The sequence below is a fragment of the Balaenoptera physalus genome (assembly GCF_965194825.1).
Source record: "Balaenoptera physalus genome assembly, chromosome: 15".
In the NCBI taxonomy this organism is placed as follows: domain Eukaryota; kingdom Metazoa; phylum Chordata; class Mammalia; order Artiodactyla; family Balaenopteridae; genus Balaenoptera; species Balaenoptera physalus.
The window spans coordinates 21,651,814-21,670,488 of NC_138894.1; the positions used below are offsets into that span (position 1 = coordinate 21,651,814).

An 18,675-nucleotide genomic window follows, 5' to 3' on the forward strand; every position below is an offset into this window, starting at 1 on the left:
GATATTTAATCAAATATCAGTATCTCAGTGAAAACTTCTCTTTCCAAATTGCAACTCCATTCCCACCTTTAACTCTTCTTCTTTCCATTTTAATATTTCTTCATACACTCGTCGCCATCTAACAAATATTTTCTTCACGGGCTTATTGTCCTTCACCCCCAGCTATATCCCAAACACCTAAAACAGTGTCTAGCATATGGGTCTTCCATAAATATTTGCTGAATGTTGTTGAATAATTGCAACTTTACGGATGAGGAAGTAAGAGACGACAAAGCTTGTCCAAAGACGGAAATGTAGGACACAATGCCTAGTCCAGTACCCAACTCCCCATGCCATCAATCTGTTTATTTTTCCATGGAAGAGTACCCAAAGGCAAAATATTAGCAGGACAGTAGGATTTAGGGACATAATATACAAAGTCAATGTTATCTAGCTACAATACAAATCTTATGACCTCTTCCTCTCACTGTGCCCTCAGTGGTATAGCTTCAGTATCATCCTTTGCTCAGAAAACATCCATAATTCAATTATTTGTGTTTATTACTTTCTGTGTATAAAATACTGGGCTTTCTTTAAGGATCTTTTCTCTCATTAACAGTACCAGCGTCTGTGAAGCACTGAGCTGTGTTTGCAAGGTATAGTTCTGGGGTCTTAATAAATGATCTCTAAGATGTATAAGATAGATACCATCATTCATTCTTTACACACAAGGAAATAGAGAAAAATTAAGTTCTTCATGAACTTGGGTTCACAAACTCATATCTGGTAGAACTCAGCTTCAGTTTACCCACGTGACACACTACATGCAATCTTCTTTGACCAGGCAAATCCACCTTAGTGTTTTCCTGCCCTGAACTCTCTATTCCTGGCTCTTGGTTCCATTTATCTGGAGCTCAGCATGAATTATGGTGGTTTTTAACTATTCATAAATGTGAATCATGTGACCAAGCAGTAATGAGGTGGATTTCCTTAAGTCATAAAGGAATAAAAGGTCACACCAACTTCCATTCCTGCAATCACGATTCACATGAGATATGAATTAGGCACATAGCAAGGACTTCATCTTCTACTTACTCATTTTCTTGCCAGCCACTAAAAAGTCACCTACATTTTCAAAGAAGACTTGATCAAATACAACATCTAATTCTCCTTCCCACTAGCCACCACATACACCACTTGCTATTTACACAAAGTTTATGAAAAAAACATTTTTATTCTAAATTTCTACAACAAAGCCTTTTACTCAACCACACAATGGGCACCATGATATGATGTAAGGCTGACATAGTTTTTAAGAACACAACATATATTAGTTGTTACCATCATGTATACTATCTGACTGATACTATATCCTGTATTTCTTGTTCAACTACTAGTCTAAGGGGGACAGGGACAAGCAACATCCTTCAAATGCACAAAGCACAACAGCACAAAGAGAAATTGATTCTAATCTTGGCTGTGCTAGTTGCTGACTAGGAAAGTTTGGGGTACTCTTGTAACCTCTCTGAGCTTCTGCTTCTTCAACTGTAAAATGGGGTTATTAATACCAATATATTTTCACCAGTTTTAAAAGTTAACTTTTAAAATTTTAAATAAGTATGTCACTATAAAAGATTATTACATAAGTTCTGGGTACCTTGGGTGAGTCCTTTTAGAATCTTCATCCTAATTTATTGGACCACCTGGGTAACTCAGGCCCAAGAAAGTCTGCATAGGGAATGGTATTCCAGTAGACGTCCAGGGTGAGTGTACCATAAGCCTTAACAAGACAAGAGCAAGGTACTTCCAAAATGAGGAAAGATTTCTTTTTCCACCTGACAGTGGGGATGACTAGGGCTGAAATATGGGTGAGGTGGTCTAGTTACAATCTAATTTTTCCCTTTTTTGGAGAATGATCAGGAAATACGATTCTCAAAATAAGTGTAACAGAGGAACCTGCTATTGGGGACCCAAAAACTGACTGTGGAGTGCATTCCTAAAAGAGATAAAGGTCAGCCAAAAAATAAAGGTAAACCATTCCTGTAATATGAGCATCCATGGAGCTATCCTTGGTAATTGCAGCTCAATTCCTGTTACATTTCTTGCTAGCATGAAATAATTAGTTACTTATTAGCTGCTTTGTCTTCAAAGACTTTGTGTGCATGTGAAAGTCTTGTCTCAGAACTAGACTTCTTGCTATTTATGAACAAGTATTTCCTGGCCCTTTATTGTCATGTTCTCCACAAAGGCTAGCACCACATAAGCCACAGTAGGATTGGGTATATACGTCCCCAGTGTTTAGTCAGCTGGGTGATGGATTCTTAGTTCAGGCTGCCTCTTAAACTGATCTGTAAGAGCAGCCTACTGATAAAATTTGACTAATACTTCTCTGTATTGTGTTAATGTACTTTGGATATTTTCCAGATTCAATATATATTGAGCATCCCAGCCAATATTTTACATCACTTAATCTTCACTCTATCCCCCCCCAAAAATGATACATCCCTTTATCCTTACTGTTCAATACATGAGGGAATGGAGGCTTAAAGAAAAGTAACTTGCTAGCTAATAAGACAATTACCAGGAATTTTAAGTGTATGACATCTGTTCCCAGGTGTAGTGTATTTAATAACACTCTGCAGCTCCAATTGCTTTTGAATAAAATAAGAAATAAAGAGCATTTAAGGTGGTACCCCTGAGAAGCTAGAATATGTCCCCTTACAAGTGCCTGCCAGGGCTTGGCCTGGTTTGGAACCTTATAATCTGTTTCTCCTGGAGTGAGTACTTTACGAAAAATACAGCAAAAACACCGGAGGGTTCCCTTCAATCTAAAACTGGAAATATTATTTCTTTGGTCCAACAAAGAACCTCTACGGATGGACAACATAATGTCTGTTCTCTTGCAAAAGAGGTTGAGCTATACAAGAAACTTTCAAAACCACAGATTAAAGGAAAAAGTATCCTCAAAAGACTGGACATGCATAACAGTATTGCCAAAAATCATAGAAAAGATATTAGTGGTTCCTTTGAAAGCAAGCTTCAAATCTATGAAATTGGAAAACTTCTTTGAAAAAAAAAAAAAAAGCACTTTGTAAACTTCCAAGAAAATGACAACTTTTAACCAGTGAACAAAGATAAACATTAAAGTGTTGGAGAGAGTCTGATACAGTATCTTGCCCCTACTGAAAATCATACTTAATATTAAGATGAAAGTTTCCTCAAGGCACAATCCCTATCTTGGAGTCCCTGTGAATCTAGCCTTTGACAAAGTTAAATCACCTCCATATTTATTATAAGATGTAAAGGTTACCTCATTATTTCTTTACCTGATACACTAAAAAAATGCCATGGTAAATATTTCAAATACACTACAACTACAGCTTTGAAAGAAAGAGTGATCTCTGTTTCATCTAGAGTCACCACCTGTTACAGCTCTCCAACCTTCTCTTTAAAAAGAATTAATGCTAAACTATGAAATATATTCAATGTCTACCTATAATTTGCTTGGTTTCAAGGGCTCAGCTAGCACTAATTTCAGCATTTCAGTTACTCATCATAAATATTACTTCAAAAACAACCACATAATTAATTTGAATCTCAAGGAGACCATTGGCCTGATGCATTTCTTAATATTAGTTTTGAAGGAAAAAATATAAATTATCACTTTGGTTTTTTTCCTTATATTTTCAAAAGGTACTTATTATCTACCTCATCATACAAGGATTAAAAAGTATACAGAGAGAATAAAGTAATCTGTGATATGTGAAAATGTTTTGTTTAACAAAAAAAGGTGTTATAAAAACAATTGAATTGTTTTAAACTCAATACCCTTGTTTGTAAAAAGCAAGAAACTGAAGTCAATTCACTTAAGTTTCTTTTAAACACATTCTTATCAGAGCCCTTAATTGCCTTTGAGAGTAGAAATGCCTGTATCTCTAAGACAGGAATATTTGGGGTAACCAAGAAGGAAGATGGATGGAGATCTTTAAAAGGTGTATGAAGGTTATGGCCAGAGGATGACCGTGATGGGTTCTCAGGAGTCTCACTTCTAGAAAAGTGCACATCCACACCCCGATGCCAGGCTACGAATGGGCATTTGGCAGATGAATCTGGAACCATGGTATCTGCCATATTCCACCCTTCCAGAGGGAAAAAATAAAAGGCTCCATTTCAAATAGTATGTATATTCTAGGTGAAAAATCAAGATTTCAACCAGACCTATGGTTCTCATCTGGGGCAATTTCCCCACTACAGGCACCTAGTGGGGAAATTCCAGTGATCTTGCCAAACATCCTATACAGCGGACAACCACAACAAGCTTCTCACAACTAAGAATTATTTAGACTAAGCTAGAATGAAATAGCTTAATGAGACAAGCCATGAGGTCTAAGAAAGGGTCGAAACTGACTTAAAGCCCTGGGAAGCTCTCACCATAGCCTCACTCCTCCCTCCTCCCTAGACCAGTATTTTTCAAAGTGTGATCCATGTGTATCTGCATCCAGAACGTTTAGAAATAGAATACAGATTCCTGATCTAAGGCGTGAGCTTCAGAACTGTGAAGGGAAAGCGTAGGAATCTCCATTTTTATTTGCTACCCATGTGATTCTTCTACAGATTGAAATATAAGAATCACTACTTCACTTCTCTATTGAAGTCATTCCCTTCTGTATTTTCAGCTATCACCTCTCTGTAGTGATTCTTTCAGAACTCTCAATGACAAAAAATTGCAATTTCTATGAGGGCAGAGACTTTGGCTGGTTGTTCACTACTGTATATCTAATGGCTTGATTGGTAGACATGATGAAAGAGAGCAAGAGGGCATCTACATCATCAAAAAGACCATCATCTTTGGGAAGAGACAAGGTAATGAAAAATAAAGTTAGCTACCGATTTATTTGGTACTTCTACATTCTGGGCCTTGTACTAGGTCTGTGGCACACATTAACACTTAAAACAATGCAATGAAGTAGATACTTATGTAATTTTCACTTTACACTTGAGAAAAATGGGGCTCAGCTGGATCAAGCAACTACCAGAAGTCAGAATTCAGTTTGTGTGCCACTGAATGGAGAGTATAGACGGGTAAGAACTGTCACTCCATGCCCAATTCTCCCCATTTTTTTCAGATCTGTCATATGATATACGTAGACATAATTGTGGTAGGGGTACAGATGTTCCTGGGAAATATTTTAAAGGGTGCTAACACAGCTAGGAAGCACACCATTTTGCCCTCTCACCTCTTTTCTTCTTCTTGTATGGGAAATGGGAAGATGGAGCACTAGCAGTCAACTTGGACCAAAAGATGAACTTGAGAACAGAAGCCTCATACCAAGTGGAGCAGAACATAAAGTCAGAAGGAGTCTGGGTCCTTGATGACTCTGAGATTACTATACCAGCCCTGAACCACCTATAGACTTATTCTATGCTAGAGAGAAATAAATATTTGATGTTTTATCATATGTAGCTGAATCTAAATTTAATTAAAATACATGAATTATAAATACTATTATTGGGCATTAATAATTTAGGATACTTAATTAAAAAGTCATATTTCACATCTAAATATAATTAACATTTTAATATATAATAACCTTCACGTGGGAGGGCAAATGAAACAAGCCATGTCCCTTGGCCCTTATTTTAAATTCCTTTTTTTAAATAAATGATTAATTTGATTAATTCAGCTGTTTTTAAAGAAATTCTATATGTTTCCATACCATAATCTTTTTTAATTTTGTTAGTCTACTTAAAGTACTAGGAAATATAACAAAGTAAATCACAAGAATTAAGTTAGCTAAAAAATATTAATTACTTGATTTTGGGCCCTAAATCTTAGGTAGACAATGCACTTTGAAATCTAGTATTTAAAATAAACTCAGGTGTTTTCATGTGGGAATAAATGAATACAAGCATGAATGAATGACAGACTTCAGAATCACTTACTAGGATTTTTCAGTGTGATAACTTACTACAATGGAAAAAGGAATGGCCAAGAAGCTAACCTATTAAGCACACATTATGTGCTCATTGTGCAAGAAATCAGAGAAAAAATTAAGAACATTCAGACACATTCCCTATCCTTATGGAGCTCACAGACTAGCTAGGGATATATATATATATATATATATATATATATATATATATATATATATATATATATATATATATATATATATAATTAAATAAGTTCCTACACTGCATTCCATACTAGGACTGATAGAAAACATATCATGCTGTGGGAGAATATCAAGAGAGGCTTCCTGGAAGCCCTACAGTATATCAACCACTAACTTTGTAACCTCCAGGAAGTTACTTAAATTCTCTGAACCTCGTTTTCCTAATATTTTTAATGGGGATGACAGTATCTCTTCCACAGAATGATTTTGAAAACACATTGCAGAGTGCATTTCAAATGCTTAGCACAGTGCATGGAACATACTAAGCCCTCAATGTATCTTAGTTTAATAATAATTGAGGCATTTACTACATGCAATCTTCTTGTTGTCCCTCTAAGTGGTATTACTATTCCAATTTCTAAATCAAAAGCAAAAGCTCAGAGATTAGCAATGTTACCCAATATCACCCAGATGATAAAAGACAGACTTGGTTTCCAAATTCACATCGAATAGCAATACCTTGCTTATAATTTTAACATCTGCCTTAAGAGAACATGATAATATTTTTTAAACATCTTTATTGGAGTATAATTGCTTTACAATGCTGTGCTATTTTCTGCCGTACAACAAAGTGAATCAGCTATATGTATACATATATCCCCATAGCCCCTCCTTCTTGCATCTCCCTCCCACCCTCCCTATCCCACCCCTCTAGGTGGTCACAAAGCACTGAGCTGATCTCCCTGTGCTATGCAGCTGCTTCCCAATAGCTATCTATTTTACATTTGGTAGTGTATATATGTCAGTGATACTCTCTCACTTCGTCCCATCTTACCCTTCCCCCTCCCTGTGTCCTCAAGTCCATTCTCTTTGTCTATGTCTTTATTCCTGTCCTGCCCCTAGGTTTGTCAGAAACATTTATTTTTTAGATACCATATATATGTGTTAGCATACAGTATTTGTTTTTCTCTTTCTGACTTACTTCACTCTGTATGACAGACTCTAGGTCCATCCACCTCACTACAAATAACTCAATTTCGTTTCTTTTTATGGATGAGTAATATTCCATTGTATCTATGTGCCACATCTTCTTTATCCATTCATCTGTCGATGGACACTTAGGTTGCTTCCATGTCCTGGCTATTGTAAATAGTGCTGCAATGAATATTGTGGTACATGTCTCTTTTTGAATTATGGTTTTCTCAGGGTATATGCCCAGTAGTGGGATTGCTGGGTCATATGGTAGTTCTATTTTTAGTTTTTTAAGGAACCTCCATACTGTTCTCCATAGTGGCTGTATCAATTTACATTCCCAACAAAAGGGCAAGAGGGTTCCCTTTTCTCAACACCCTGTCCAGCATTTATTGTTTCTAGATTTTGTGATGATGGCTGTTCTGATCGGGGTACAGGGTACCTCACTGTAGTTTTGATGTGCATTTCTCAAATGATTAGTAATGTTGACCATCTTTCATGTGTTTCTTCGTAATCTGTATATCTTCTTTGGAGAAATATCTATTTAGGTCTTCTGCCCATTTTTGGATTGGGTTGTTTGCTTTTTGATATTGACCCGTATGAGCTGCTTATATATTCTAAAAATTAATCCTTTGTCAGTTGCTTTGTTTGCAAATATTTTCTTCCATTCTGAGGGTTGTCTTTTAGTCTTGTTTATGGTTTCCTTTGCTGTGGAAAGGCTTTCATTAGGTCCCATTTGTTTATTTTTGTTTTTATTTCCATTTCTCTAGGAGGTGGGTCGAAAAGGATCTTGCTGTGATTTATGTGATTTATGCCATAGCCTATGTTTTCCCCTAAGAGTTTTATAGTGTGCAGCCTTACATTTAGGTCTGTAATCCATTTTGAGCTTATTTTTGTACACAGTGTTAAGGAGTGTTTTAATTTCATTCTTTTACATGTAGCTGTCCAATTTTCACAACACCATTTGTTGAAGAGGCTGTCTTTTCTCCATGATATATTCTTGCCACCTTTATCAAACATAAGGTGACCATATGTGCGTGGATTTATCTCTGGGCTTTCAATCCTGTTGCATTGATCTATATTTCTGTTTTTGTGCCAGTACCATACTGTCTTCATTACCATAGCTTTGGAGTATTGTCTGAAGTCAGGGGGCCTGATTCCTCCAGCTCCCTTTTTCTTACTCAAGATTGTTTTGGCTATTGGGGGTCTTATGTGTTTCCATACAAATTGTGCAATTTTTTGTTCTAGTTCTGTGAAAAATGCCAGTGGTAGTTTGATAGGGATTGCATTGAATCTGTAGATTGCTTTGGGTAATAGAGTCATTTTCACAATGTTGATTCTTCCAATCCAAGAACATGGTATATCTCTCCATCTATTTGTATCATCTTTAATTTCTTTCATCAGTGTCTTATAATTTTCTGCATACAGGTCTTTTGTCTCCTTAGGTAGGTTTATTCCTAGATATTTTATTCTTTTTGTTACAATGGTAAACGGGAATGTTTTCTTAATTTCACTTTCAGATTTTTCATCATTAGTGTATAGAAATGCAAGAGATTTCTGTGCATTAATTTTGTATCCTGCTACTTTACCAAATTCATTGACTAGCTTTAGGAGTTTTCTGGTAACATCTTTAGGATTCTCTATGTATAGTATCATGTCATCTACAAACAGTGACAGCTTTACTTCTCCTTTTCCAATTTGGATTCCTTTTATTTCTTTTTCTTCTCTGATTGCTGTGGCTAACACTTCCAAAACTATGTTGAATAATAGTGGTGAGAGTGGGCAACCTTGTCTTGTTCCTGATCTTAGTGGAAATGGTTTCAGTTTTTCACCATTGAGGACAATGTTGGCTGTGGGTTAGTCATATATGGCCTTTATTATGTTGAGGTAGGTTACCTCTATGCTTACTTTCTGGAGTATTTTTATCATAAATGGGTGTTGAATTTTGTTTAAAGCTTTTTCTGCATCTATTGAGATGATCATATGATTTTTATCCTTCAATTTGTTAATATGGTGTATCACACTGATTGATTTGTATATATTGATCAATCCTTGCATCCCTGGGATAAACCTCACTTGATCATGGTGTATGATCCTTTTAAGCTGCTGTTGGATTCTGTTTGCTAGTATTTTGTTGAGGATTTTTGCATCTATGTTCATCAGTGATATTTGCCTGTAGTTTTCTTTCTTTGTGACATATTTGTCTGATTTTGGTATCATGGTGATGGTGGCCTTGTAGAATGAGTTTGGGAGTATTCCTCCCTCTGTTATATTTTGAAAGAGTTTGAGAAGCATAGATGTTAGCGCTTCTCTAAATTTTGATAGAATTCATCTGTGAAGCCATCCGGTCCTGGGCTTTTGTTTGTTGGAAGATTTTTAATGACAGTTTCAATTTCAGTGCTTGTGATTGGTCTGTTTATATTTTCTATTTCTTCCTGGTTCAGACTCAGAATGTTGTGCTTTTCTAAGAATTTGTCCATGTCTTCTACATTATCCATTTTATTGGCATAGAGTTGCTTGTAGTAATCTCTCATGATCTTTTGTATTTCTGCAGTGTCAGTTGTTACTTCTCCTTTTTCATTTCCAATTTTGTTGATTTGAGTGTTCTCCCTTCTTTTCTTGATGAGTCTGGCTAATGGTTTATCAATTTTGTTTATCTTCTCAAAGAACCAGCTTTTAGTTTTATTGATCTCTGCTATTGTTTCCTTCATTTCTTTTTCATTTACTTCTGATCTGATCTTTATGATTTCTTTCCTTCTGCTAACTTTGGGGTTTTTTTGGTCTTCTTTCTCTAATTTCTTTAGGTGTAAGTTTATGTTGATCATTTCAGATTTTTCTTGCTTCTTGAGGTAGGATTGTATTGCTATATACTTCCCTCTTAGAACTGCTTTTGCTGCATCCCATAGGTTTTGGGTCATCGTGATTTCATTTCCTCTTTGTTTTTTTCAGTGATCTCTTGGTTATTTAGTAACATATTGTTTAGCCTCCATGTGTTTGTATTTTTAAATTTTTTTTCCTGTAATTGATCTCTAGTCTCATAGTGTTGTGGTTGGAAAATATACTTGATATGATTTCAATTTTCTTAAATTTGCCAAGGCTTGATTTGTGACCCAAGATATGATCTATCCTGGAGAATGTTCCATGAGCACTTGAGAAGAAAGTGTATTCTGTTGTTTTGGGGTGGAATGTCCTATAAATATCAATTAAGTCCATCTTGTTCAATGTGTCATTTAAAGCTTGTGTTTCCTTAGTTATTTTCATTTTGGATGATCTGTCCATTGGTGAAAGTGGGGTGTTAAAGTCCCCTACTATGATTGTGTTGCTGTCGATTTCCCCTTTTATGGCTGTTAGCATTTGCCTTATGTATTGAAGTACTCCTATGTTGGGTGAATAAATATTTACAACTGTTATATCTTCCTCTTGGATTGATCCCTTGATCATTATGTAGTGTCCTTCTTTGTCTCTTGTAATAGTCTTTATTTTAAAGTCTATTTTGTCTGATCCAAGAATTGCTATTCCAGCTTTCTTTGGATTTCCATTTGCTTGGAATACCTTGTTCCATCCCTTCACTTTCAGTCTGTATCTGTCCCTAGATCTGAAGTGAGTCTCTTGTAGACAGCATATATACGGGTCTTGTTTTTGTATCCATTCCACCAATCTATGTCTTTTGTTTGGAGCACTTAATCCATTTACATTTAAGGTAATTATCAATATGTATGTTCCTATTACCATTTTCTTAACTGGTTTGTTTTGTTTTTGTAGGTCTTTTCCTTCTCTTGTGTTACCTGCCTAAAAGAAGTTCCTTTAGCATTTGTTGTAAAGCTGGTTTGGTGGTGCTGAATTCTCTTAGCTTTTCCTCATCTGTAAAGGTTTTAATTTCTCCATCAAATCTGAATGAGATTCTTGCTGGGTAGAGTAATGTTGGTTGTAGGTTTTTCCCTTTCATCACTTTAAAGATGTCATGCCACTCCCTTCTAGCTTGCAGAGTTTCTGCTGAAAGGTCAACTCTTAACCTTATGGGGATTCTCTTTTATGTTATTTGTTGCTTTTCCCTTGCTGCTTTTAATATTTTTTCTTTGTATTTAATTTTTGATAGTTTGTTTAATATGTGTCTTGTCATGTTTCTCTTTGGATGTATCTTGTATGGGACTCTCTGGTCTTCCTGGACTTGATTGACTATTTCCTTTCCCATGTCAGGGAAGTTTTCAACTATAATCTCTTCAAATATTTTCTCAGACCCTTTCTTTTTCTCTTCTTCTTCTGGGACCCCCATAATTCAAATGTTGGTGTATTTAATATTGTCCCAGAGGTCTCTGAGACTGTCCTTAATTCTTTTCATTCTTTTTTTTTTTTTTTATTCTGCTCTGCAGTAGTTATTTCCACTATTTTATCTTCCGGGTCACATATCCGTTCTTCTGTCTCCATAATTCTGCTATTGATTCCTTCTAGAGAATTTTTAATTTCATTTATTGTGTTGTTCATCATTTTTTGTTTGCTCTTTCATTCTTTTACGTCCTTGTTAAATGTTTCTTGTATTTTCTCCATTCTATTTCCAAGATTTTGGATCCCCTTTACTATTATTACTCTGAATTCTTTTTCAGGTAGACTGCCTATTTCCTCTTCATTTTTTTTTTTTTTTTTGGTCTGGTGGGTTTTTACCTTGCTCATACAACTGCTGTGTATTTTTCTGTCTTCTCATTTTGTTTAACTTACTGTGTTTAGGGTCTCTGTTTTCCAGGTTGCAGGTTCGTAGTTCCTGTTGTTTTTGGTGTCTACCTCCAGATGGTAAGGTTGGTTCAGTGGCTTGTGTAGACTTCCTGGTGGAGGGGACTGGTACCTGTGTTCGGGTGGGTGGGGCTGGATCTTGTCTTTCTGGTGTGCAGGACTGCATCTGGTGGTGTGTTTTGGGGTGTCTGTGAACTTTTTATGATTTTAGGCAGCCTCTCTGCTAATGGGTGGGGTTGTGTTCCAATCTTTCTAGTTGTTTGGCATGGGGTGTCCAGCACTGGAACTTGCTGGCCCTTGGGTTCATCTGGGTCTTAGCGTTGAGATGGAGCTCTCTGGGAGAGCTCTTACCAATTGATATTATGTGGGGCTGGGAGGTTTCTGTGGTCCAGTGTCCTGAACTTGGCTCTCTCACCTCAGAGACTTAGGCCTGACACTAGTCCAGAGCACCAAGACCCTGTCAGCCACACGGTCAGGTCAGTCCAATGGCTTCTCATCATACTTGGGAGAACATGATATTCTGTAACTTATTTTTCAGATCTCTGACATCAAAACCATGTGGCTATCACTGTTCTCTGGCTTGGTTTTTACTCAGGTAAAATGCTAGGCCTTAAGGTAAATAATTTTGCGTGGCAGATTTCTAAGACCCATCCAAGGTTATGTTTGGCTGGGTTGGTGTAATAAAGGCCCAGTGACAGATCTACATGTCATTGGTTTAAAATAATCTGTAAGAATTTAAAAAAATCATTTTTTTCTTTTAAATCAACATACTGAAACTAATTTGCTCAATTAATGGCAGGCACTGGCATCCTACCCATTAACTTCTTCTAGAATTTGACAGTATCACCAGCTCTACCAAAGCAGTTATTGCTATTACTTGAAGAGAGATGTATATGAAGAAAAAACAAGATTCTCTATCATTTCTTAACTTATAAACAATGAAATTCAAAAATTAAAAAACAGAGAAGATTCTGGCAATCTGGAACAGGAGAACTGTATGCAAAGCAATTAGAGAGTTAAATCCAGAACTGACCCTCCTTGCTGTGATAAGAGGGCTAACTTCTTCCAGACCAGGGTTCATTCTCATGTCTTAGTCAAATGCAAAATACCTCTCTAGTGCCTCCCTCTTCTTTGAACATTTGTATAACTCTCTACACAGACTGGTGGTTGTAGGATAATGGCTGTTGTCCATGAAGAAAAAAATATAGAAAAAAATGAGCACTTCTAAAAGACTGTTTATTGAAATATATAGTTATGATATTAATATTTTTCAACATAGACCATAGACCCTACATTGGCTTGAAAACTTGATTTTTCTCATCACGATGGGAATATATACATATATAAATATTTTTTAATGACTTCACCTAATTAATATTAAAAAAACAGTCAAATAGCTCTACCAAAGAATACCAAGCAGAAATAAATATTGTTCTGCACTGTTGTCTCTATCCCTTCTCTTGACACGAGTTGGGAGCTATAGAACAACTTAGCTCTGAACTTATTAACTCCTTGCATTGGACCATTATGATGAAAGAACTAGATGGTCCCTTAAATGTTTATAGTTGCATGTCTTTTCTTCAAGCTATATTTAATAGCATCACTTAGTAATATTTTATACTTAAAACCCACCATTCTTAGAAAGTTTTTTACACCTAACAGAAATTTAAACCAACTTTCTCAAGAACATTCTTATCTTATCTTTATCCTATTTTCCCAAATCTTTTATTCTTAATATTTTAATTCTATTTTTTTTTTTTTTTTGATTCTTCTTCCAAGAACATAGAAACCATGAGTCAATTCTGTTGCCTTGTAGAGATTCTGAAACTTTGGTGTGAAAATGGATCACCTGGCATGTCAAAGGTGGGGATAATTACAGTTTCCAAGAACCTACATACTCCCTACAGTCCTGATTCAAGGGGTCTGCAGACTGGTCCAGGATTCTGCGTTTTAACAGTCTCCTCCCACCTCTTTCTACATTTGTCATGCAGATGATCCTCTGACCATTTTGAGAGACACTCACTAAAATGAGAATAGGTCATAAAATTTTCTTTGATATCCAGTGCCCACCTACCTTTCTTATTTCACCTTTGATTCTTCTCCATCTTTCCACCCATCTCTGACATTTTCAGGTCTGGTCAGCATAGAATACATCTATACCTCAATATTATGGACATTCTGTTCCTCTTCTGGGATAATCATTTCTCTCCTCCTCTACTTTAAGCTCCTATCCATTTATCTGTGAAGACTCAAAGACATTGTCCCATTTATGAAGCTTCCTCTTCCCCTTCTCTACAGGAATGCCCATATCACTTTGTATATATTTCTGTGAGAGTGATTATTATAATCTGTCACAGTTACTGATTATGTGTCTGTTTTCCATTGCTACTTCCATGTCCATCCATAAGACAGTGAATATCACATGTTATTTACTCAATAAATGTTTGTCGAATTATAAATCTAACTGAACTTCTATTTCTAAAATTACCCCTAGGGACATTTCCGGGGAGGAGGTGAAGAGTTGCCATCCTTGTTGTTGTTCTCTTGGGACAAACCTAATTGTAATATCTTTGACTTCCTTTAATAGTCTAGATTGTTCCACAAAAATTTATGGAAGTTCTGCTTCAACTTTTTGGGGAAAATTAGTTCTAAGAGAACACTCCTTGCTTTGTAAAACTGACCTTGATCATACTACTTCATTATTCTCATGTAGACCATTTAGCTTTTGAAAGTGATTTCCTGAGATAATATTTTCTAGAAATTAATTTTTATGTCATGATAGAAAATTACAAAACATTCACTGGATGATATAAACCAAGTACTTAGAATCTGGGATAGGTAATAAAGCAGGTCTACTCAAAGAATTTCTGTCTGTTAGAAAGGCCAAAGTAGTAACTTGGAAGGAACTTGGATGGCACGAAATACAAAAACAGTGCCCTCTACGTGATACAAAGTATACACTGAAAATCATCTATGAATCTACAGCAACAGAGAGGCTTTCAAACCTAAGTGTGCTTTGTCAAACTGGGTAAGTCATGCCCAAATCAATAACCTCTTTCCAAGTGGATTAGGGAAAGAGACTTGCATAATCATTGTCTTTTTGAGAGCAGAGTCTGACATGATTCCTATTCAGTGCAAGAAACTCCCATTGACCTTGGAAAAATCACCCTGGTTACATAGATTTTCATTAGCTTATGGGCATTTCCATGACCATCCAATGTTTCTAAACCTGTCAGTGATAATCCCTTTGACTGTCCAAATGATAATCCATTTCCACCTTTGTCAGAAAACCACAATGTCCCAGAGCTAGAGCCTCCTTCTGTCCATAATTCCTTCCTTTCATTTATTTCTCTTCCTCAGTTGTGGCTGTGAGTGATCATGTGACCTCTTGTGTAACTAAGAAAATAGCTGCCTGATTATATTTTAATAATTATTGCAAGTCAGTCACTTGCCGCCTCCTCTTCATATATTATAAAGTCAGCATATAATTAAGGGTAGAGGGGTTCTGGGAAGGTATGGGGCTGGACTCTTAGCAAAGACTTTTGATTTCGATACATGGCATTTCTAAACACAAGATAGCCTCTGCAACATTTACAATTCTGTGGGCTTGCTGACCTGAAATACTTCCCTGCCCTCATTATGTACACACAAACAACACAAATCTAAACCATGCTGTTCAAAGTTAGCTGAAGACCTCAGCTTCTCACAAAGCCTTCCCAGTACAATCCAGTCTACCCCAGACCACTCTGACACTTACTGTCTTCACTTTTAAGTTGTCACTTGACATGTGTCCAGACTCCCAAAAAGGTTGCACATTCCTCAAGAGTAGGAGCCAGGGCTTACATGTCTTTTATCCTTCATAGCACATAGCTCAGTAACCACCAATTCCCTACTCATGAACTCTTCCCAACAACACAAGGGAATTCCTGCAATACTACATAAGTAATTTTGAATTTGAGAGTCCCAATGAGGCCTAGCTCCATCTATTACCTAGTGGATGAGGATATTTTCTTTACCTCAAATAATCAGAATAACATAAAATTATGGAGTTAAAAAACAAATCAGTCTTCCAAATCAACACACAGCTAATCATCATGGGCTTGATATTGTCAACTTAAAAGAACAGGACCCACTAACATCATTAACCAAATAATACTATATCAGATATAGAGTACATTTTAAGACTAGTTTGGACTGAAATTTTCTTTCTAGTTTGAAAAACTAACTGTATGTCAACTACAAAAATTAGGTCTCATCAACTATACAATCTTTTTTCCCCATAAACTGGTTCTTCAAAAATATATCATTTTATGATAGAATTTTAGAGCAGGATTACTTTAGAATATGTCCTTTAAATCATCTGTCATCATTTTAGAGATGAGAAAACTGAGACCCAAGAGATCTAAGTAATTTACTTTGAGTTACCTAATTAGCCACTGACAGAAATAGGACTAGTGCACCAGTGTTCAGACCCCAGATTAAGCAACTTCTGTTTTATCTCACTCTTTTGTTTGGAGCACAATATATGTATGTATTTTAAATTATAATTCAAATACATACAAAAGGGATATAAAAACACTGAACACCACTATAAATGAAACATGCACATGAGGGTATACAAGTGCATGCACAATGCATTCCATGATAGATTCTCTGAATTTGCACAAGCGCACAACACAACCATTCTTAACTCACGAAGTTTAAAGATGATTGTATTCCAAGGGTTTGTAAAATATGAGCATTTCTTACCTGGCAGCTGTATGAGGGGTTGACAAAAGACATTAAAAACTTGAGCTATGATTAAATATCGGATTTTTCTGGCACTGAAGGTTAACTTCTACCTGGGTTTCCGGGGTCTAGCACTTTTAATGGAAGGTAGGCCAGAGCTTGGAGAGGGATCGCCCAACATATGAGACTTTGGCATCGTTACCCACATTGCAATATTAAGTTGACTGCAGGTGATTATCACCTAAATCTTCCTATGGGCCAGTTATGACTCTATTTCTCCTTATTGTGCCTGAAATCTCTACCGTTACAGTCACTTCTTTAGGTTAGAAAGCTTAGGTGGGAAAATAACTTCAGCAGTCACGATACCGCTCCACCCCAGGTAATGAAAAGGGGGAGACCCCTTGTGGGGGAAGGATAGAAGCTCTACATGTAACAGAAGAGCTACTGATGAGAAAGGACTCCTCCTTATGGTGTCCAAGAATTTTAAATTTGGGGGCAAATCTAAACAGCATTGACTATATGAGGTTTGGTCCCTTCACTGAGCTTAAGATCTAGCAAGGAGGTAAAACATAAACAATTTAATACAATCCTCTTGAGTAGAAAATTTGGTGTGGAGTATACAGACTGAGATACAAGTAGCATTTCTCTTTCTGAACGTTAATAGATAATGTAATCTAATATATGCTCCATGTGCATAATCTAAAGGCCATTAAAACACTTGAACATTGGAAAAACAAAGGACTCCTCCTTTTAAACTACCCCAATTCTCCAATACCAATATCCATACATACTAGTTAACTAGGAATTTGAAAAAATGAATGATACCTGCTTAACACATTTCATAATACCTATGATTCAAACTAGAATGCTTTTAATCCCACCCCATGAAAAGTAACAGCCCTCACATTCTAATGGTCAAACCTTTTTAAAAACACCCACCCTGATGCTTCAACATCCCTTAAAGAGGTAACCATCTCCATGAACCTTCTTTGCCCTCTAATATAAAAGTTGACATTTTAATAGGTACCCAGGAGAGAACAAGGAAAATGAAGGAACACACTCACTCCAGTTGATCTTTTCCTTCTAAATACTATGGTATATAAAAGAATTAATCAGTAATAATAGAAACCCAAATGAAACAAAGAACAGTGGTTTTTCACAGCTCTTTACCAAGAAATACTATAAACCAGCATCATTGTTATGACATGTAACAAAAAGGTAGCAAATTTGGTTGAGACACATTGAAATGGATGCACCCTTAATCTTGCAACAGTGGTGACCCTTTTTTTTTAAATAAATATTTTAGTTTTTGCATTTGAAAGTTTTCATTTGTTTATATCAGAACCAAGTTTGTTGATAATTCTCATGTATCCGTTTCTTCACAGTTTTACTCTACAATTTTAGAAGAGCAGATTGATTCTCTGGCTAAACATTAATAAAGGATATTCTGTGACCCTGAAATCTTTCAAATGAAGAAGAATACACTTTCCTAACTAGCCTTCCTTTATAGAAAGCTCACTAAAAGACTACAGAATGGATTCATTCCACATATGCAATGACTTTCAGTCCCAATGGGAAGAAAGAATGAGAAATAAAGGAATGAAAATACCATTTTCAACTTCTCAAGTGTAGACCATGCTTGAAGAGTATATCTGTGTTGTGGAATTCTTGACTTAAATAAAGAATAAATAAGTAGATCCTTTGCCCAAAGTTGGTTAATAGTAAGTAAAGAGGGCTTGATTGGTCACATCTTTACTTCCTTGAAACCCCATCCCCCTGCTTTCAAAATTAATGCTTACAATGAGACAGGTTAGATCAGAAAGCAAAGTTACTCACCATGGAAGAATCACTGCTTCCACACCCGATCGGAGCTCCCTCAGCACAGGTTGGGAGGTGGGTAGAAAGTTGACTAGCCCTGCCCCCATCTATGACATCACAATCTACCTCATAAAAGGTAGTGAAAGTGCTCTGAACTCCTGTCTGATTTCCGAGAGATACAGAAAAGAGAGAGTGAGAGAGAGAGCAAGAGAAAAAAAAAAAAAAAAAAAAAGTACCCTATTGGGAAGGGATTAGGGAGGTGGAAGAGGGAGTGGGTAATTGGGAGAAAGAGGCCTATGAAGGAATTACGTACTGAAAGAGATATGGGTGGGCCTCC

At 36.3% G+C, this 18,675-nt stretch overlaps 1 protein-coding gene and 1 long non-coding RNA gene across 4 annotated transcripts in view; one reads left to right on the forward strand and one right to left on the reverse strand.

The window, feature by feature from the left end:
* The window catches only part of LOC309643308, a 997,346-nt gene that overhangs the window by 231,287 nt on the left and 747,384 nt on the right, over positions 1-18,675 (forward strand). The gene's annotated exons all lie outside the window — the stretch shown is intronic.
* The window catches only part of CTNNA2 (catenin alpha 2), a 1,185,886-nt gene that overhangs the window by 14,539 nt on the left and 1,152,672 nt on the right, over positions 1-18,675 (reverse strand). For 2 of the 3 annotated variants that reach the window (XM_082425912.1, XM_082425911.1), the window contains exon 18: positions 18,357-18,500. The exons of the other annotated variant lie outside the window; for it this stretch is intronic. In XM_082425912.1, the coding sequence (XP_082282038.1) occupies positions 18,357-18,500 (144 nt within the window). The remainder of the gene's footprint in view (positions 1-18,356; positions 18,501-18,675) is intronic. 3 annotated transcript variants of the gene reach the window in all.